The following is a 22293-nucleotide window of genomic DNA, read 5'->3' as shown; positions in this document are numbered from 1 at the left end:
TCCCCCTTCAACACAGCGATGTGGAGGGGCAGATAGGAGTGGAATATGTCCCCTTTCAAACACGCGATGTGGAGGCCAGATAGAGGGAATAATGTCCCCCTTCAACACAGCGATGTGGAGGGCAGATAGGAGGGAATAGTGTCCCCCTTTCAACACAGCGATGTGGAGGGGCCAGATAGGAGGGAATATTCCCCCCTTCAACACAGCGATGTGGAGGGCCAGATAGGAGGGAATATGTCCCCCTTCAACACAGCGATGTGGAGGGCCAGAAGGAGGGGAATATGTTCCCCCTTCAACACAGCGATGTGGAGGGCCAGATAGGGGGAGTATGTCCCCCTTCACACAGTGATGTGGAGGGCAGATAGGAGGGAATATGTCCCCCTTCAACACAGCGATGTGGAGGGGCAGAATAGGAGGGAATATGTCCCCCTTCAACACAGCGATGTGGAGGGCAGATAGGAGGGAATATGTCCCCTTCAACACAGCGATAGTGGAGGGCCAGATAGGAGGGGAATATGTCCCCCTTCAACACAGCGATGTGGAGGGGCAGATAGGAGGGAATATGTCCCCCTTCAACACAGCGATGTGGAGGGCCAGATAGGAGGGAATATGTCCCCCTTCAACACAGCGATGTGGAGGGGCAGATAGGAGGGAATGTGTCCTCCTTCAACACAGCGATGTGGAGGGCCAGATAGGAGGGAATATGTCCCCCTTCAACACAGCGATGTGGAGGGCCAGATAGGAGGGAATATGTCCCTTCAACACAGCGATGTGGAGGGCCAGATAGGAGGGAATATATCCCTTCAACACAGCGATGTGGAGGGCCAGATAGGAGGGAATATGTCCCCCTTCAACACAGTGATGTGGAGGGCCAGATAGAAGGGAATATGTCCCCCTTCAACACAGTGATGTGGAGGGCCAGATAGGAGGGAATATGTCCCCCTTCAACACAGCGATGTGGAGGACCAGATAGGAGGGAATGTGCCCCTTCAACACAGCGATGTGGAGGGCCAGATAGGAGGGAATATATCCCCCTTCAACACAGTGATGTGGAGGGCCAGATAGGAGGGAATATGTCCCCCTTCAACACAGTGATGTGGAGGGCCAGATAGGAGGGAATATGTCCCCCTTCAACACAGCGATGTGGAGGGGCAGATAGGAGGGAATGTGCCCCTTCAACACATCGATGTGGAGGGGCAGATAGGAGGGAATGTGCCCCTTCAACAGATGGAGGGGCATGGATGGAGCCGGATCAGAATAACAAACTGCCAGGGATTAAAGAAGACGTAAGCCAGCTGAGTGTCGACGCTCCCTCTCCACCACACAAATAAGAGTAGTTCTATCCTAGCTTGAAGAATCCCGGGCTCAAAATTGACTGAGGGACGGTTCGAATTTGTGCTCGGGTGTCAACAGTGTCATGTGGTGCCAAATGTGTGTCATGTTGGAAACAAAAGTCCCCAGCCACCCTCACAGTGTACTAGGTTGACAGCACGTCGACCCCCGTATACCACCTCGTTCCAATTCATTCTATCCTGTGCACATTTGGTGTCCTATGGGAACCGAATTTATCGTTCTTTTTATACTTTTATGCCGTTTCCCGCGTGAGCAAGGTCCAATGACAGCACGTCGACCCCCGTACACCACATTGCTCCAATTCATTCTATCCCGTTGTAACTCAAGTGCATTTCATTCCATCATTCCAATTTGGTCTCCCGCTTCTCCTCGTTCCCTCCACTTCTGACACACACACACACACACACACACACACACACATACACACACACACACACATACACACACACACACATATATATATATATATATATATATATATATATATATATATATATATATATATATATATATATATATATATATATATATATATATATATCCCCTGTGTCAACTTACATATATCCCTCGTGTCAGTCCTCCAACAGTGATGGGAGAGTGGCCGTCCTCCAACAGTGACGGCGGGAGAGTGGCCATCCTCCAACAGTGAAGGCGGGAGAGTGGCCATCCTCCAACAGTGACGGCGGGAGAGTGGCCATCCTCCAACAGTGACGGCGGGAGAGTGGCTGTCCTCCAACAGTGCCAGCACGTCGACAGTGAAAGGGCAGTGACAGCCCGTCATGGTTACACTGCCGAGGATGATCCGGCCTGCCCTGGGCACTGCTACAGTGATCGCTCTCATTTTGACAGTGATAAACATACTGCAGTACCAGGTAAACGTGGCCAGAATCTCCGTCACTGTTAAGGTAGTCTGGGGCTACAGCTAGGAGGTAGTCTGGGGCTAGAGCTAGGAGGTAGTCTGGGGCTACAGCTAGGAGGTAGTCTGGGGCAACAGCTAGGAGGTAGTCTGGGGCAACAGCTAGGAGGTAGTCTGGGGCTACAGCTAGGAGGTAGTCTGGGGCTACAGCTAGGAGGTAGTCTGGGGCTACAGTTAGGAGGTAGTCTGGGGCTACAGCTAGGAGGTAGTCTGGGGCTACAGCTAGGAGGTAGTCTGGGGCTACAGCTAGGAGATGGTCTGGGGCTACAGCTAGGAGGTAGTCTGAGGCTACAGCTAGGAGGTAGTCTGGGGCTACAGCTAGGAGGTAGTCTGGGGCTACAGCTAGGAGGTAGTCTGGGGCTACAGCTAGGAGGTAGTCTGGGGCTAGAGCTAGGAGGTAGTCTGGGGCTACAGTTAGGAGGTAGTCTGGGGCTACAGCTAGGAGGTAGTCTGGGGCTAGAGCTAGGAGGTAGTCTGGGGCTACAGTTAGGAGGTAGTCTGGGGCTACAGCTAGGAGGTAGTCTGGGGCTAGAGCTAGGAGGTAGTCTGGGGCTACAGTTAGGAGGTAGTCTGGGGCTACAGCTAGGAGGTAGTTTGGGGCTACAGCTAGGAGGTAGTCTGGGGCTACAGCTAGGAGGTAGTCTGGGGCTACAGCTAGGAGGTAGTCTGGGGCTACAGCTAGGAGGTAGTCTGGGGCTACAGCTAGGAGATGGTCTGGGGCTACAGCTAGGAGGTAGTCTGAGGCTACAGCGAGGAGGTAGTCTGGGGCTACAGCTAGGAGGTAGTCTGGGACTACAGCTAGGAGGTAGTCTGGGGCTACAGCTAGGAGGTAGTCTGGGGCTACAGCTAGGAGGTAGTCTGGGGCTACAGCTAGGAGGTAGTCTGGGGCTACAGCTAGGAGGTAGTCTGGGGCTACAGCTAGGAGGTAGTCTGAGGCTACAGCTAGGAGGTAGTCTGGGGCTACAGCAAGGAGGTAGTCTAGGGCTACAGCTAGGAGGTAGTCTGGGGCTAGAGATAGGAGGTAGTCTGGGGCTACAGCTAGGAGGTAGTCTGGGGCTACAGCTAGGAGGTAGTCTGGGGCTACAGCTAGGAGGTAGTCTGGGGCTACAGTTAGGAGGTAGTCTGGGGCTACAGCTAGGAGGTAGTCTGGGGCTACAGCCAAGAGGTAGTCTGGGGCTACAGCTAGGAGGTAGTCTGGGGCTACAGCTAGGAGGTAGTCTGGGGCTACAGCCAGGAGATAGTCTGGGGCTACAGCTAGGAGGTAGTCTGGGGCTACAGCTAGGAGGTAGTCTGGGTCTACAGCTAGGAAGTAGTCTGGGGCTACAGCTAGGAGGTAGTCTGGGACTACAGCTAGGAGGTAGTCTGGGGCTACAGCTAAGAGGTAGTCTGGGGCTACAGCTACGAGGTAGTCTGGGGCTACAGCCAGGAGGTAGTCCGGGGCTACAGCTAGGAGGTAGTCTGGGGCTACAGCTTGGAGGTAGTTTGGGGCTAGAGCTAGGAGGTAGTCTGGGGCTAGAGCTAGGAGGTAGTCTGGGGCTACAGCTAGGAGGTAGTCTGGGGCTACAGCTAGGAGGTAGTCTGGGGCTACAGCTAGGAGGTAGTCTGGGGCTAGAGCCAGGAGGTAGTCTGGGGCTACAGCTAGGAGGTAGTCTGGGGCTACAGCTAGGAGGTAGTCTGGTGTTACAGTTAGGAGGTAGTCTGGGGCTACAGCTAGGAGGTAGTCTGGGGCTACAGCCAAGAGGTAGTCTGGGGCTACAGCTAGGAGGTAGTCTGGGGCTACAGCTAGGAGGTAGTCTGGAGCTACAGCTAGGAGGTAGTCTGGGGCTACAGTTAGGAGGTAGTCTGGGGCTACAGCTAGGAGGTAGTCTGGGGCTACAGCTAGGAGGTAGTCTGGGGCTACAGCCAAGAGGTAGTCTGGGGCTACAGCAGAGGTAGTCTGGGGCTACAGCTAGGAGGTAGTCTGAGGCTACAGCTAGGAGGTAGTCTGGGGCTACAGCTAGGAGGTAGTCTGGCGATACAGCTAGGAGGTAGTCTGGGGCTACAGCTAGGAGGTAGTCTGGGGCTACAGCTAGGAGGTAGTCTGGGGCTACAGCTAGGAGGTAGTCTGGGGCTACAGCTATATATATATATATATATATATATATATATATATATATATATATATATATATATATATATATATATATATATTCTTTCTTTTTCTTTCGTACTATTCGCCATTTCCCGCAATAGCGAGGTAGCGTTAAGAACAGAGGACTGGGCCTTTGAGGGAATATCCTCACCTGGCCCCCTTCTCTGTTCCTTCTTTTGGAGAAAAAAAAAAAAACCGAGAGGGGAGGATTTCCAGCCCCCCGCTCCCTCCCCTTTTAGTCGCCTTCTACGACACGCAGGGAATACGTGGCAAGTATTCCCACGTATTCCCTGCGTGTCGTAGAAGGCGACTAAAAAGGGGAGGGAGCAAGGAGAATGGAAATCCTCCCCTCCCCTTTTTTTCACTTTTCCGAAAGAAGGAACAGAGAAGGGGGCCAAGTGAGGATATTCCCTCTAAGGCTCAGTCCTCTGTTCTTAAACGCTACCTCGCTGACACGGGAAATGGCGAATATATATGAATGTATGTGTGTGTTTGTGTGTGTGTATATATATATATATATATATATATATATATATATATATATATATATATATATATATATATATATATATATATATATATATTTACATATACATATATATATATATATATATATATATATATATATATAGAGAGAGAGAGAGAGAGAGAGAGAGAGAGAGTATTTTTATAAACAGGTTTTTATATCATCTGTTAACAGAATGCAGTGACGACTGTTGTCAGAGATCTGCAAATCAAGCCAGAATTGTTCACGTCCCGTGAACGATCGTTTGGGGAACGATCCGTTCCTTCGTCCAACCTCACTATAGAGGATCCCCAGAGAGAGTCAGGTCCTTCTGGGGCTGGAAGAGAGGAGCCCCAGAGAGAGTCAGGTCCTGGGATCAGGAGAGGGGAGCCCCAGAGACAGTCAAGTCCTTCTGGGGTTGAGGGAGAGGAGCCCCAGAGAGAGTCAGGTCCTGGGATCAGGAGAGAGGAGCCCCAGAGACAGTCAGGTCCTTCTGGGGTTGGGAGAGAGAAGCCCCTGAGAAAGTCAGGTCCTGGGATCAGGAGAGAGGAGCCCCAGAGAGAGTCAGGTCCTTCTGGGGTCGGGAAAGAGGAGCCCCAGAGAGAGTCAGGTCCTTCTGGGGCTGGAAGAGAGGATCCCCAGAGAGAGTCAGGTCCTGGGATCAGGAGAGAGGAGCCCCAGAGAGAGTCAGGTCCTGGGATCAGGAGAGAGGAGCCCCAGAGAAAGTCAAGCCCTTCTGGGGTTGAGGGAGAGGAGCCCCAGAGAGAGTCAGGTCCTGGGATCGGGAGAGAGGATCCCCAGAGAGAGTCAGGTCCTTCTGGGGTCGAGAGAGAGGATCCCCAGAGTGAGTCAGGTCCTGGGATCAGGAGAGAGGAGCCCCAGAGACAGTCAGGTCCTTCTGAGGCTGGGAAAGAGGATCCCCAGAGAGAGTCAGGTCCTTCTGGGGTCGGGAGAGAGGAGCCCCAGAGAAAGTCAGGTCCTTCTGGGGTCGGGAGAGAGGAGCCCCAGAGAAAGTCAGGTCCTGGGATCAGGAGAGAGGAGCCCCAGAGAGAGCCAGGTCCTTCTGGGGTTGGGAGAGAGAAGCCCCAGAGAAAGTCAGGTCCTTCTGGGGTCGGGAGAGAGAAGCCCCAGAGAAAGTCAGGTCCTTCTGGGGTCGGGAGAGAGGAGCCCCAGAGAAAGTCAGGTCCTGGGATCAGGAGAGAGGAGCCCCAGAGAAAGTCAAGTCCTTCTGGGGTTGGGAGAGAGAAGCCCCAGAGACAGTCAGGTCCTTCTTGGGTCGGGAGAGAGGAGCCCCAGAGAGAGTCAGGTCCTGGGATTAGGAGAGAGGAGCCCCAGAGAGAGTCAGGTCCTTCTGAGGCTGGGAAAGAGGATCCCCAGAGAGAGTCAGGTCCTTCTGGGGTCGGGAGAGGAGCACCCCAGAGAAAGTCAGGTCCTTCTGAAGTCGGGAGAGGAGCACCCCAGAGAGAGCCAGGTCCCTCTGGGGTGAGCAGAGGGGAACAGCGGGAGGGAAAACCATCGCCTGCAGGAAGATCCCCAGAGAGACCAGTCTTCGTAGGGCGGGAAGCTCCCGACGCGCCGTCAGGAGGGACCAAGGGCTTGGCGGAGGGTCAGGTCATGCGATCCAGAGCTGACCACCTGCAGGAGGTGTGCCAGCTGCCCAGGGTCAGGCAGCTGGCACCCACCAGGCCCTGGACGACCAGGAAACACATGATCCTACGACCTTTCCCCGTCTGCGTCGTGAACAAGGTTAGTCGACCAGATCGACCAGGCATAACAAGGTAAGTCGACCAGATCGACTAGACATAACAAGGTTAGTCGACCAGATCGACCAGACATAACAAGGTAAGTCGACCAGATCGACCAGACATAACTAGGTTAGACGACCAGATCGACCAGACTAACTCGTACGTTGCGAACAAGGTTAGTCGACCAGATCGACCAAGCATAACAAGGTTAGTCGACCAGATCGACCAGATATAACAAGGTAAGTTGACTAGATCGACCAGACATAACAAGGTTAGTCGACCAGATCGACCAGACATAACTAGGTTAGTCGACCAGATCGACCAGACCAACTCGTACGTCGCGAACAAGGTTAGTCGACCAGATCGACCAGGCATAACAAGGTAAGTCGACCAGATCGACCAGATATAACAAGGTTAGTCGACCAGATCGACAAGATATATCAAGGTAAGTTGACTAGATCGACCAGACATAACTAGGTTAGACGACCAGATCGACCAGACATAACTAGGTTAGTCGACCAGATCGACCAGACCAACTCGTACGTCGTGAACAAGGTTAATCGACCAGATCGACCAGGCATAGCAAGGTAGGTCGACCAGATCGACCAGACATAACAAGGTTAGTCGACCAGATCGACCAGACATAACTAGGTTAGACGACCAGATCGACCAGACCAACCCGTACGTCGTGAACAAGGTTAGTCGACCAGATCGACCAGACTAACTCGTACGTCGCGAACAAGGTTAGTCGACCAGATCGACCAGGCATAACTAGGTTAGACGACCAGATCGACCAGACCAACTCGTACGTCGTGAACAAGGTTAGTCGACCAGATCGACCAGGCATAACAAGCTATGTCGACCAGATCGACCAGACATAACAAGGTAAGTCGACCAGATCGACCAGACCAACTCGTACGTCGTGAACAAGGTTAATCGACTAGATCGACCAGGCATAGCAAGGTAAGTCGACCAGATCGACCAGACATAACAAGGTAAGTCGACCAGATCGACCAGACATAACAAGGTTAGTCGACCAGATCGACCAGACATAACAAGGTTAGTCGACCAGATCGACCAGACACAACAAGGTAAGTAGACCAGATCGACCTGACATAACATGGTAAGTCGACCAGATCGACTAGACCAACTCGTGCGTCGAGAACAAGGTTAGTCGACCAGATCGATCAGATCAGCTCGAGCGTCGTGAATAAAGTTTGCCGATCAGATCGACCAGACCAACTCGTGAGTCGTGCACAAGATAAGTCGACCAGATCGACCAGACATGACAAGGTAAGTCGACCAGATCGAGCAGACATAACAAGGTAAGTCGACCAGATCGACCACACCAACTTGTGCGTCGTGAACAAGGTAAGTCGACCAGATCGACCAGACAAACTCATGCGTCGTGAACAAGGTTAGTCGACCAGATCGACCAGACCAACTCGCGCGTCGTAAACAAGGTTAGTCGACCAGACAAAGTGGGTGTCGTGACCAAACCCTATGGGCTGGTCGATAAAATGGGTACCTAACTAAGGATACGATATATATATATATATATATATATATATATATATATATATATATATATATATATATATATATATGTGTGTGTGTGTGTGTGTGTGTGTGTGTGTTCCTATGAGTCCACGGGAGAAAATGAAACATGATGAGCTCCCAAGTGCACTTTCGTGTCATAATCACATCATCAAGGGAGACACAAGAGGGAAATATGATAGTCACTTGATATACAACGAAGACACGTAGCTAGGACGCCATTTGGTCAATGGAATAGCCTTAATTAGGGCCTGAGCTGTGTTGATAATGTCCCAACTATGATAAAACATGAAAAGAAACAAAAAAGATACCATGGCACTCAAAGACAACACTTTAATACAGGAGAGGGATTCGATCACGGATTCTCAAAACGTGGGTCGAGGGCTGACCCGAGTATTGGCAATTTGCTGCCTTGTTTACACTGCTGTGGAAAGCGTTTCTAATTAGTCGTCGTTAACTCTTGGGCGTGGGGGGGGGGACCAGTGATAGATACGAGTGTGATAGATAGCTAAAGTAAAGTAAAGTAAAGTAAAGTGAGTGAGATGGGTGTGTGTGCAAGTAAGAAGAGAGGAGGGTGAGCGGTGATGCCTCCAGGTGAAGGTGTGGGTGTGTATGGTGTCGGAATATATCTATGTTCCAGATGGGGGGACCAGTGATAGATACGAGTGATAGATAGCTAAAGTAAAGTAAAGTGAGTGAATTGGGTGTGTGCGCGCGAGTAAGAAGAGAGGAGGGTGAGTGGTGATGCTTCCAGGTGAGGGTGTGGGTGTGTGTGTGTGATGTCACCAAGGCTGTTTCAGCTGTTCATGCATGACGTCGTGAGGGAGGTAAATGTGAGGCTCTTGGAGTGAGGGGTGAGTTTGCAGTCTGCTTGGGGTGAGGAGGTGGTGTCAAAGGCTGTTTGCTGATGACGCGTATCTGGTGGCTGTTTGAGTTTGAGACATCGCGTGAGAGGAGAAAGATCAGACATAAGGCGAATTGGAATATGGAGTTTGTAGAAGGAGAGGTCACCATATAAAAAGATGTGTGGTGGTATATGAGACGCGACGGGGTTATAAAGGGGCGAGGACCCAAAAGAAAACGAAGGTGGCTTCGTTTGGAAATGAAGAAAACGAAGGTGACTTCGTCGAGAAATGAAGAAAACGAAGGTGGATTCGTTTAGAAATGAAGAAAACGAAGGTGGCTTCGTTAGAAATGACTTGCTTGAGGGGAGTAAAATGGTGTGTGGAAGGTTGGTCAAGCAGGAAAAGATATGGCAAGATATACTAGGTGTGAGAGCACATAGTGTAGTGGAGGGTAGTGTAGCGTAGTGTAGTGAAGTGTAGTGTAGTGTAGTGTAGCGTAATGTAGTGTAGTGTAGTGTAGTGAAGTTAACATACAAACCTCCAACAGCCAGGATCGCATGTTTACCAAATGGCGTCGTAGCTTCGTCTCTTCGATGTATATCAACTGACTGTTATATTTCTCTCTTGTGTTCTCCCCTGATGATGTGATTACGAGACGAAAGTGCACTTGGGAATAGTTACGTTTCTTCGTTGTATATCAACTGACTGTTATATTTCTCTCTTGTGTTCTCCCCTGATGATGTGATTATGACACGAAAGTGCACTTGGGAACTTATCCTGTCTCATTTCCCCCGTGGACTCATAGGAATATACGATATATATACCTCTGTTTTCTACGATATTTTCCACGTCTTATTCCATCTGTAGGGCGGGTCGATCGCCTGGAAGTCGTACATGCGAGAGCTACGTCGTCAGGTGCCAGGGAGCAAGAAGGATATGAAGACTGTGGTCGCGAGACATCCAATGTCTCGTCTCGCCTCAGCTTACAGGTAAAAAAACAATTCTTCTGTTGGCCTCTCATCATCATGCGATGGGATTGGAGGAGTCCCAGGGCTCAACTCTCAGGCAGAAACTCACGCGAGAAACACATTAGAAACATTCCAATCTCTTTCAATGGCCGAACGATGGGAAAAAAGAGGCAGTAAATTTGGCTGTGCAGTCATGTTTATAGCAAATATCTTAACCGTAAACAACTCTAATGAGTGTCTAAACGCCACGATAAACTCATGTATTAAATAAACTCATTTACGTCCGTGATAAACAAGACTTCCTTTGTTTTCTTCTCTCCACAGAGACAAGTTCCTGAATGGTTCTCCGCTCAGGGCGTACAACGAGACCTTCAGAAAAATCACAGGCAGTCGCCAGACGTGGGTGGAGCGGTGGAAAACCTACTGGCTACCAGCCCTCATCCACAAAGGCATGGTCCAGGCATCGGCCAGGTTCCTCCAAGTCCTGAGCGAAGCGTCGGAGACCTTTCACTTCCTGGCGGACCACGTCGACGCCTCTGGACACCTTCATGTGAACGCATCCTCCACTCCGGCCTTCGCTTATGCCCCAGAGGCTTTGAAGGTCGCCCTCGAAATGGTCAGGTCAGGCAGAGGCATTGGGATGTACGCTGCCATTGAAGCTGGCTACCAGGACGACGTACAAACCCAGCTCCAGACGAAGTTCAGCGAAGCCTCCTTCACCTTCGTGGACTTCCTGGAACACGTCTTGTGGACGTGGGAGATCGGCCTGGTCGATCGTCACTGGGCGTCCATCACTGAGCTGTGTGACCCATGCCATGGAAACTACACCTTCGTCTTGCACCTCGAGAACCCTCATGAGTCCACTTACCTCCTGGGCCTCCTCCAGGCCCAGAAGAACGCCGTTCCAAGGAGACATCTGTCTATTGGTGCCTCCTCAGATCAATATGATCTTCGCTACTACAGAGACGTTCCAGAGGATTTGAAGGCCAAGATTATCAACTTATATTGGCTGGACTTCCATCTTTTTGGATACGGTCGACCCAATATATCTGACGCAACAGGGTAGTGAATTGGTCAATGTGTGGAAAACCAGTTGAAGCTGAGGCAGTACAGAGTAAACAAAAACGTATTCAAACTCCTTATATACTGGCCAAAAAAGACTGTGGAAATATTGCTATATATTCTATATCTTTGGTCTATATATGTACTGACACCCTAAGACCTTCGTGTTGTAGAAGGCGACTAAAAGGGTAGGGAGCGGGGGGCTGGAAATCCTCCCCTCTCTTTTCTTTTTTTTATTTTCCAAAAGAAGGAACAAAGGGGCCAGGTGAGGATATTCCCTTAAAGGCCCAGTCCTCGGTTCTGAACGCTACCTCGCTAACGCGGGAAATGGCGAATAGTATGAAAGAAAAGCTATATACAGGCCGACTCAATGTCTATATGAACTTTAGTAGATAAGTTACCGTTTAAAAAAACAGAAATTGAATTTCAAACTTTTTTTCATTGGATCCTTTTTTAAGACAAGAGAACAAATGGGAACATCGGTGAAGGGGGCTAATGGGGAGGTAATAACAAGTAGTGGTGAAGTGAAAAGGAGATGGATGATTCTGAAGGTTTGTTGAATGTGTTTGACGATAGAGTGGCAGATATAGGGTATTTTGGTCGAGGTGGTGTGCAAAGTGAGAGGGTCAGGGAGAATAGTTTGGAAAACAGAAAAGAGGTAGTAAAAGCTTTGCGGAAGATGAAAGTCGGCAAGGCGGCTGGTTTGGATGGTGTTGCGGTGGACTTTATCGAAAAAGGAGGTGACTCTGTTGTTGACTAGTTGGTGAGGATATTCGGTGTATGTATGGTTCATGGTGAAGTGCCTGAGGATTGGGGGAATGCTTGCATAGTGCCATTGTATAAAAGCAAAGGGGATAAAGGTAAGTGTTCAAATTACAGAGGTATAAGTTTGTTGAGTATTCCTGGTAAATTATATGGGAGGGTATTGATTGAGAGGGTGAAGGCATGTACAGAGCATCAGATTGGGGAAGAGCAGTGTGGTTTCAGAAGTGGTAGAGGATGTGTGGATCAGGTGTTTGCTTTGAAGAATGTATGTGAGAAATAATTAGAAAAGCAAATGGATTTGTATGTAGCATTTATGGATCTGGTGAAGACATATGATAGAGTGGATAGAGATGCTCTGTGGAAGGCAAGTTGCTAAAAGCAGTGAAAAGTTTGTATCGAGGATGTAAGGCATGTGTACGAGTAGGAAGAGAGGAAAGTGATTGGTTCTCAGTGAATGTAGGTTTGCGGCAGGGGTGCGTGATGTCTCCATGGTTGTTTAATATGTTTAAGGATGGGGTTGTTAGGGAGGTGAATGCAAGAGTTTTGGAAAGAGGGGCAAGTATGCAGTCTGTTGTGGATGAGAGAGCTTGGGAAGTGAGTCAATTGTTGTTCGCTGATGATACAGAGCTGGTGGCTGATTCATGTGAGAAACTGCAGAAGCTGGTGACTGAGTTTCGGAATTGGGTCACAGGGTGAGGAAGGATTCAAAGGTTCTGGGAGCGTTGAAGAATGTGTGGAAGGCAAGAACGTTATCTTGGGGAGCAATAATGGGTATGTTTGAAGGCATAGTGGTTCCAACAATGTTATATGGTTGCGAGGCGTGGGCTATGGATAGAGTTGTGCGCAGGAGGATGGATGTGCTGGAAATGAAATGTTTGAGGACAATGTGTGGTGTGAAGTGGTTTGATCGAGTAAGTGATAATAGGGTAAGAGAGATGTGTGGTAATGAAAAGAGTGTGGTTGAGAGAGCAGAAGAGGGTGTTTTGAAATGGTTTGGTCACATGGAGAGAATGAGTGAGGAAAGATTGACCAAGAGGATATATGTGTCAGAGGTGGAGGGAACGAGGAGAAGTGGGAGACCAAATTGGAGGTGGAAGGATGGAGTGAAAAAAATTTTGAGCGATTGGGGCCTGAACATACAGGAGGGTGGGAGGCGTGCAAGGAATAATGTAAATTGGAACGATGTGGTATACCGGGGTCGACGTGCTGTCAATGGATTGAACCAGGGCATGTGAAGCGTCTGGGGTAAACCATGGAAAGTTTTGTGGGGCCAGGAGGTGGAAAGAGAGCTGTGGTTTCGGTGCATTATACATGACAGCTAGACTGAGTGTGAACGAATGTGGCCTTTGTTGTCTTTTCATAGCGCTACCTCGCGCACATGCGGGGGGAGGGGGTTGTTATTCCATGTGTGGCGGGGTGGCGACGGAAATGAATAAAGGCAGACAGTATGAATTATGTACACGTGTATATATGTATATGTCTGTGTGTGTATATATATATGTATACGTTGAGATGTAGAGGTAGGTATATTTGCGTGTGTGGACGTGTATGTATATACATGTGAATGTGGGTGGGTTGGGCCATTCTTTCGTCTGTTTCCTTGCGCTACCTCGCTAACGCGGGAGACAGCGACAAAGTATAATAAATAAATAAAACATATACATATATATATATACATATATATATATATATATATATATATATATATATATATATATATATATATATATATATATATGTGTACATATATGTGTGTGTGTATATATATATATATATATATATATATATATATATATATATATATATATATATATATATATATATATATATATATGTACATATATGTGTGTGTATATATATATATATATATATATATATATATATATATATATATATATATATATATATATATATATATATATATATATATGTGTATATATATATATATATATATATATATATATATATATATATATATATATATATATATATATAAATATATATATATATATATATATATATATATATATATATATATATATATATATATATATATATATATGTACATATATGTGTATATATATATATATATATATATATATATATATATATATATATATATATATATATATATATATATATATATATATATATGAGCGAAGACAAGATCCTTGAACTTACGAGGTACAATGGACTGGTACTTCCCCTCAGAGCGAAGGAAACCAACTCAAATAAGAGTCGAGAGAACGCATATATTCCTGGGAAATCGCCATGTCAGAACTCCAGCTTTTACAAATCTTTGCCAAGAGGAATATTTGGATCTTCCCCCTCTCTCTCTCCCGCAAGACCATTTCACTGCTTCAATGCAATGCCATTTCACTGCTTCACTGCAGTGACATTTCACTGCTTCACTGCAATGCAATTTCACTGCTTTCAGTGCAATGCCATTTCACTGCTTTCAGTGCAATGCTATTTCACTGCTTCAATGCAATGCAATTTCACTGCTCCAGTGCAGTGCCATTTCACTGCTTCAATGCAATGCCATTTCACTGCTTCACTGCAGTGCCATTTCACTGCTTCACTGCAGTGCAATTTCACTGCCTCAGTGCAATGCCATTTCACTGCTGCAGTGCAATGCCATTTCACTACTTCAGTGCAATGCCATTTCACTGCTTTCATTGCAGTGTACAATGCCGTTTCACTGCTTTCAGTGCAGTGTACAATGCCGTTTCACTGCTTCAGTGCAATGCCGTTTCACTGCTTCAGTACAATGCCGTTTCACTGCCTCAGTGCAATGCCATATCTGCTCCAGTGCAATGCCATTTCACTGCTTTCAGTACAGTGCCATATCACTGCTGCAATGCAATGTCATTTCACTGCTTCAGTGCAGTGCCATTTCACTGCTTCAGTGCAATGCCGTTTCACTGCTTCAGTTCAGTGCCATTTCACTGCTTCAGTGCAATGCCGTTTCACTGCTGCAGGAGGAGGAGGAGGAGCAGGACGACAGAGCCAAACGAAACGTATGATTCAAACGTATTCTAAGACTTTCTTTTCCCCTGAGAGAGAGAGAGAGAGAGAGAGAGAGAGAGAGAGAGAGAGAGAGAGAGAGAGAGAGAGAGAGAAGAAGAAGAAGAAGAAAAACAGTAAGGGTTACCCCTTCAAAATCACAGGAGGTTTACCCCTTCAAAATGACAGGAGGTTTACCCCTTCAAAATCACAGGAGGTTTACCCCTTCAAAATCACAGGAGGGTTACCCCTTCAAAGTCACAGGAGGGTTACCCCTTCAAAATCACAGGAGGGTTACCCCTTCAAAATCACAGAGGGTTCACCCCTTCAAAATCACAGTGGGTTCACCCCTTCAAAATCACAGGAGGTTTACCCCTTCAAAATCACAGGAGGTTTACTCCTTCAAAATCACAGGAGGCTTACCCCTTCAAAATCACAGGAGGGTTACCCCTTCAAAATCACAGAAGGTTCACCCCTTCAAAATCACAGTGGCTTCACCCCTTCAAAATCACAGGAGGTTTACCCCTTCAAAATCACAGGAGGTTTACCCCTTCAAAATCAAAGGAGGTTGACCCCTTCAAAATCACAGGAGGTTTACCCCTTCAAAATCACAGAGGGTTACCCCTTCAAAATCACAGGAGGTTTACCCCTTCAAAATCATAGGAGGGTTACCCCATCAAAATCACAGGAGGTTTACCCCTTCAAAATCATAGGAGGGTTACCCCTTCAAAATCACAGGAGGTTTACCCCTTCAAAATCACAGGAGGGTTACCCCTTCAAAATCACAGGAGGGTTACCCCTTCAAAATCATAGGAGGTTTACCCCTTCAAAATCATAGGAGGGTTACCCCTTCAAAATCACAGGAGGTTTACCCCTTCAAAATCACATGAAGTTTACCCCTTCAAAATCACAGGAGTTTTACCCCTTCAAAATCACAGGAGGTTGACCCCTTCAAAATCACAGAGGGTTCACCCTTTCAAAATCAAAAGACTCTCAGTCCAGCACCCTCTCCCTAGCCACTCACACTCTCTCCCCAGCCTCTCACACACCCTCTCCCTAGCCTCTCACACTCTCTCCCCAGCCTCTCACACACCCTCTCCCTAGCCTCTCACACTGTCCCCAGGCCCTCTCACTCTATCCCTAGCCTCTCACACTGTCCCCAGGCCCTCTCACTCTATCCCTAGCCACTCACACTCTCTCTCCAGCCTCTCACACATCCTCTCCCTAGCCTCTCACACTGTCCCCAGGCCCTCTCACTCTCTCACACTATCCCCAGGCCCTCTCATTCTATCCCTAGGCTCTCACACTGTCCCCAGGCCCTCTCACTCTATCAGTAGCCACTCAAACTGTCCCCAGGCCCTCTCACTCTATCCCTAGCCTCTCACAATGTCCCCAGGCCCTCTCACTCTATCCCTAGCCACTCACACTCTCTCTCCAGCCTCTCACACATCCTCTCCCTAGCCTCTCACACTGTCCCCAGGCCCTCTCACTCTCTCACACTATCCCCAGGCCCTCTCACTCAATCCCTAGCCTCTCACACTGTCCCCGGGCCCTCTCACTCTATCAGTAGCCTCTCACACTGTCCCCAGGCCCTCTCACTCAATCCCTAGCCTCTCACACTGTCCCCGGGCCCTCTCACTCTATCCCTAGCCTCTCACACTGTCCCCAGGCCCTCTCACTCTATCCCTAGCCTCTCACACTGTCTCCAGGCCCTCTCACCCTCTCCTTAGCCACTCACACTCTCTCCCCAGCCTCTCACTCTATCCCTAGCCACTCACACTCTCTCCCAGCCTCTCACACACCCTCTCCCAAGCCTCTCACACTGTCCCCAGGACCTCTCACTCTATCCCTAGCCTCTCACACTGTCCCCAGGCCCTCTCACCCTCTCCTTAGCCACTCACACTCTCTCCCCAGCCTCTCACTCTATCCCTAGCCACTCACACTCTCTCCCAGCCTCTCACACACCCTCTCCCTAGCCTCTCACACTGTCCCCAGGCCCTCTCACTCAATCCCTAGCCCCTCACACTGTCCCCAGCCTCTCTCTCTCTCTCTCTCTCTCTCTCTCTCTCTCTCTCTCTCTCTCTCTCTCTCTCTCTCACTCTCTCTCTCTCTCTCTCTCTCTCTCTCTCTCTCTCTCTCTCTCTCTCTCTCACGCGTCTGTTCCACTTTGAAAGATCAACGTGTCTCTGGGGTCCCCTTGTGGTCCCCCCCTAAAAAGGCCTCGTCCCCTGGGGACTTGCCCTTCATAACTACTCATTCGCACCATTAACAACCCATCAAACATGTCCCCAAAAGCCTCATTCCTTGGGGACTTGCCCTTCATAACTACTCATTCGCACCATTAACAACCCATCAAACATGTCCCCAAAAGCCTCATTCCTTGGGGACTTGCCCTTCATAACTACTCATTCGCACCATTAACTACCCATCAAACATGTCCCCAAAAGCCTCATTCCTTGGGGACTTGCCCTTCATAACTACCAATTCACACCATTAACTACCCATCAAACATGTCCCCAAAAGCCTCATTCCTTGGGGACCTGCCCTTCATAACTACCAATTCACACCATTAACTACCCATCAAACAAGTCCCCAAAAGCCTCATTCCTTGGGGACCTGCCCTTCCTAACTACCAATTCGCACCATTAACTACCCATCAAACATGTCCCCAAAAGCCTCATTCCTTGGGGACCTGCCCTTCCTAACTACCAATTCACACCATTAACTACCCATCAAACAAGTCAGTTCCAGATTTCTGTCAAAATCCGCAGGAGGACAACGACACACACTCACATTCTCTCCATTTCCATTTCCATTTCTTCCTCAGTCATGCAGACTCGCTCGGTCTAATAACCCATTCCTCCATTCCCCATTCCTCCATTCCCCATTCCTCCATTCCCCATTCCTCCATTCCCCATTCCTCCATAACCCATTCCTCCATAACCCATTCCTCCATTCCCCATTCCTCCATTCCCCATTCCTCCATAACCCATTCCTCCATAACCCATTCCTCCATTCCCCATTCCTCCATAACCCATTCCTCCATTCCCCATTCCTCCATTCCCCATTCCTCCATTCCCCATTCCTCCATAACCCATTCCTCCATAACCCATTCCTCCATTCCCCATTCCTCCATTCCCCATTCCTCCATAACCCATTCCTCCATAACCCATTCCTCCATTCCCCATTCCTCCATAACCCATTCCTCCATAACCCATTCCTCCATTCCCCATTCCTCCATTCCCCATTCCTCCATTCCCCATTCCTCCATAACCCATTCCTCCATAACCCATTCCTCCATTCCCCATTCCTCCATTCCCCATTCCTCCATAACCCATTCCTCCATAACCCATTCCTCCATTCCCCATTCCTCCATAACCCATTCCTCCATTCCCCATTCCTCCATAACCCATTCCATCCCATTCCATTCCCATTCCTCCATAACCCATTCCTCCATTCCCCATTCCTCCATAACCCATTCCTCCATACCCATTCCTCCATTCCCATTCCTCATAACCCATTCCTCCATAACCCATTCCTCCATTCCCCATTCCTCCATTACCCATCCTCCATTCCCATCCTCCATAACCCATTCCTCCATTCCCCATTCCTCCATAACCATTCCTCCATACCCATTCCTCCATTCCCCATTCCTCCATTCCCCATTCCTCCATAACCCATTCCTCCATAACCCATTCCTCCATTCCCCATTCCTCCATTCCCCATTCCTCCATAACCCATTCCTCCATAACCCATTCCTCCATTCCCCATTCCTCCATAACCCATTCCTCCATTCCCCATTCCTCCATAACCCATTCCTCCATACCCATTCCTCCATTCCCATTCCTCCATAACCCATTCCTCCATAACCCATTCCTCCATAACCCATTCCTCCATTCCCCATTCCTCCATAACCCATTCCTCCATTCCCCATTCCTCCATAACCCATTCCTCCATAACCCATTCCTCCATTCCCCATTCCTCCATAACCCATTCCTCCATTCCCCATTCCTCCATAACCCATTCCTCCATAACCCATTCCTCCATTCCCCATTCCTCCATAACCCATTCCTCCATAACCCATTCCTCCATTCCCCATTCCTCCATAACCCATTCCTCCATTCCCCATTCCTCCATAACCCATTCCTCCATAACCCATTCCTCCATTCCCCATTCCTCCATTCCCCATTCCTCCATTCCCCATTCCTCCATAACCCATTCCTCCATTCCCCATTCCTCCATAACCCATTCCTCCATTCCCCATTCCTCCATAACCCATTCCTCCATTCCCCATTCCTCCATAACCCATTCCTCCATTCCCCATTCCTCCATAACCCATTCCTCCATTCCCCATTCCTCCATAACCCATTCCTCCATTCCCCATTCCTCCATAACCCATTCCTCCATAACCCATTCCTCCATTCCCCATTCCTCCATTCCCCATTCCTCCATAACCCATTCCTCCATAACCCATTCCTCCATTCCCCATTCCTCCATAACCCATTCCTCCATTCCCCATTCCTCCATAACCCATTCCTCCATAACCCATTCCTCCATTCCCCATTCCTCCATAACCCATTCCTCCATTCCCCATTCCTCCATAACCCATTCCTCCATTCCCCATTCCTCCATAACCCATTCCTCCATTCCCATTCCTCCATAACCCATTCCTCCATTCCCATTCCTCCATAACCCATTCCTCCATAACCCATTCCTCCATTCCCCATTCCTCCATAACCCATTCCTCCATTCCCCATTCCTCCATAACCCATTCCTCCATAACCCATTCCTCCATAACCCATTCCTCCATAACCCATTCCTCCATTCCCCATTCCTCCATTCCCCATTCCTCCATAACCCATTCCTCCATTCCCCATTCCTCCATAACCCATTCCTCCATTCCCCATTCCTCCATAACCCATTCCTCCATAACCCATTCCTCCATTCCCCATTCCTCCATAACCCATTCCTCCATTCCCCATTCCTCCATAACCCATTCCTCCATAACCTATTCCTCCATAACCCATTCCTCCATTCCCCATTCCTCCATAACCCATTCCTCCATTCCCCATTCCTCCATAACCCATTCCTCCATTCCCCATTCCTCCACAACCCATTCCTCCATTCCCCATTCCTCCATAACCCATTCCTCCATAACCCATTCCTCCATAACCCATTCCTCCATTCCCCATTCCTCCATAACCCATTCCTCCATAACCCATTCCTCCATAACCCATTCCTCCATTCCCCATTCCTCCATAACCCATTCCTCCATAACCCATTCCTCCATTCCCCATTCCTCCATAACCCATTCCTCCATTCCCCATTCCTCCATAACCCATTCCTCCATTCCCCATTCCTCCACAACCCATTCCTCCATTCCCCATTCCTCCATAACCCATTCCTCCATAACCCATTCCTCCATAACCCATTCCTCCATTCCCCATTCCTCCATAACCCATTCCTCCATTCCCCATTCCTCCACAACCCATTCCTCCATTCCCCATTCCTCCATAACCCATTCCTCCATAACCCATTCCTCCATAACCCATTCCTCCATTCCCCATTCCTCCATAACCCATTCCTCCATAACCCATTCCTCCATTCCCCATTCCTCCATAACCCATTCCTCCATTCCCCATTCCTCCATAACCCATTCCTCCATAACCCATTCCTCCATTCCCCATTCCTCCATAACCCATTCCTCCATTCCCCATTCCTCCATAACCCATTCCTCCATAACCCATTCCTCCATTCCCCATTCCTCCATAACCCATTCCTCCATAACCTATTCCTCCATAACCCATTCCTCCATTCCCCATTCCTCCATTCCCCATTCCTCCATAACCCATTCCTCCATAACCCATTCCTCCATAACCCATTCCTCCATTCCCCATTCCTCCATAACCCATTCCTCCATTCCCCATTCCTCCATTCCCCATTCCTCCATAACCCATTCCTCCATAACCCATTCCTCCATAACCCATTCCTCCATTCCCCATTCCTCCATAACCCATTCCTCCATAACCCATTCCTCCATTCCCCCGTATTTTCCCCAAGGGCTGTTGGAAGTACAAGGTTGCGCTCCATCCAAGTAGCAGGGAAATGTATGCTCCTTTAAAAAGAAAGACGTTTTTTTTCTCTCAAAAGACAACTCACTTATTTAGTCTTCATGTCTCACTGTGGGCTGGCTCTATCTCGCTAAGGCGGGAAACGGCGATCAAGTATAAAAATAACGATGTATATATATATATATATATATATATATATATATATATATATATATATATATATATATATATATATATATATATATGTTCGGTTTTCCACCCCCATTAGGGCACCAAATGTGCACAGGATAGAATGAATTGGAACGAGGTGGTATACGGGGGTCGACGTGCTGTCAACCTAGTACACTGTGAGAGAGGCTGGGAGGACTTTTGTTTCCAACATGACACACATTTGGCACCACATGACACTGTTGACACCCGGGCACAAATTCGAACCGTCCCTCAGTCTATTTTGAGCCTGGATGATTCTTCAAGCTAGGATAGAACTACTCTTATTTGTGTGGTGGAGAGGGAGCGTCGACACTCAGCTGGCCTACGTCTTCTTTAATCCCTGGCAGTTTGTTATTCTGATCCGGTTCCATCCATGCCCCTCCATCTGTTGAAGGGGCACATTCCCTCCTATCTGGCCCTCCACATCGCTGTGTTGAAGGGGGGACATATTCCCTCCTATCTGCCCCTCCACATCACTGTGTTGAAGGGGGACATATTCCCTCCTATCTGCCCCTCCACATCACTGTGTTGAAGGGGCGCATTCCCTCCTATCTGGCCCTCCACATCGCTGTGTTGAAGGGGCACATTCCCTCCTATCTGGCCCTCCACATCACTGTGTTGAAGGGGGACATATTCCCTCTAATCTGGCCCTCCACATCACTGTGTTGAAGGGGGACATATTCCCTCCTATCTGCCCCTCCACATCGCTGTGTTGAAGGGGGACATATTCCCTCCTATCTGACCCTCCACATCGATGTGTTGAAGGGGCACATTCCCTCCTATCTGCCCCTCCACATCACTGTGTTGAAGGGGGACATATTCCCTCCTATCTGGCCCTCCACATCACTGTGTTGAAGGAGGACATATTCCCTCCTATCTGGCCCTCCACATCGCTGTGTTGAAGGAGGACATATTCCCTCCTATCTGGCCCTCCACATCGCTGTGTTGAAGGGGGACATATTCCCTCCTATCTGACCCTCCACATCACTGTGTTGAAGGGGGACATATTCCCTCTAATCTGGCCCTCCACATCACTGTGTTGAAGGGGGACATATTCCCTCCTATCTGGCCCTCCACATCGCTGTGTTGAAGGGGGACATATTCCCTCCTATCTGACCCTCCACATCACTGTGTTGAAGGGGGACATATTCCCTCCTAT

The 22293-nt window shown here is 48.6% G+C and overlaps 1 protein-coding gene across 1 annotated transcript in view; it reads left to right on the top strand.

Moving 5' to 3' along the window:
• LOC139767526 (uncharacterized) overlaps nucleotides 1-11228 on the top strand; it is a 25484-nt gene extending 14256 nt beyond the window's left edge. The window contains exons 2-5 of the mRNA XM_071696979.1: nucleotides 1930-2225; nucleotides 5101-6651; nucleotides 9920-10041; nucleotides 10345-11228. Of these exons, the coding sequence (XP_071553080.1) occupies nucleotides 2133-2225; nucleotides 5101-6651; nucleotides 9920-10041; nucleotides 10345-11086 (2508 nt within the window). The 5' untranslated portion in view covers nucleotides 1930-2132 and the 3' untranslated portion in view covers nucleotides 11087-11228. The remainder of the gene's footprint in view (nucleotides 1-1929; nucleotides 2226-5100; nucleotides 6652-9919; nucleotides 10042-10344) is intronic.
• The last annotated feature ends 11065 nt before the right edge of the window (nucleotides 11229-22293 follow it).

Source organism: Panulirus ornatus, chromosome 61, assembly GCF_036320965.1.
Source record: "Panulirus ornatus isolate Po-2019 chromosome 61, ASM3632096v1, whole genome shotgun sequence".
In the NCBI taxonomy this organism is placed as follows: Eukaryota; Metazoa; Arthropoda; class Malacostraca; order Decapoda; family Palinuridae; genus Panulirus; species Panulirus ornatus.
Note: the sequence above shows the minus strand (reverse complement) of the source record. Positions and strands in the feature narration are given on the sequence as shown.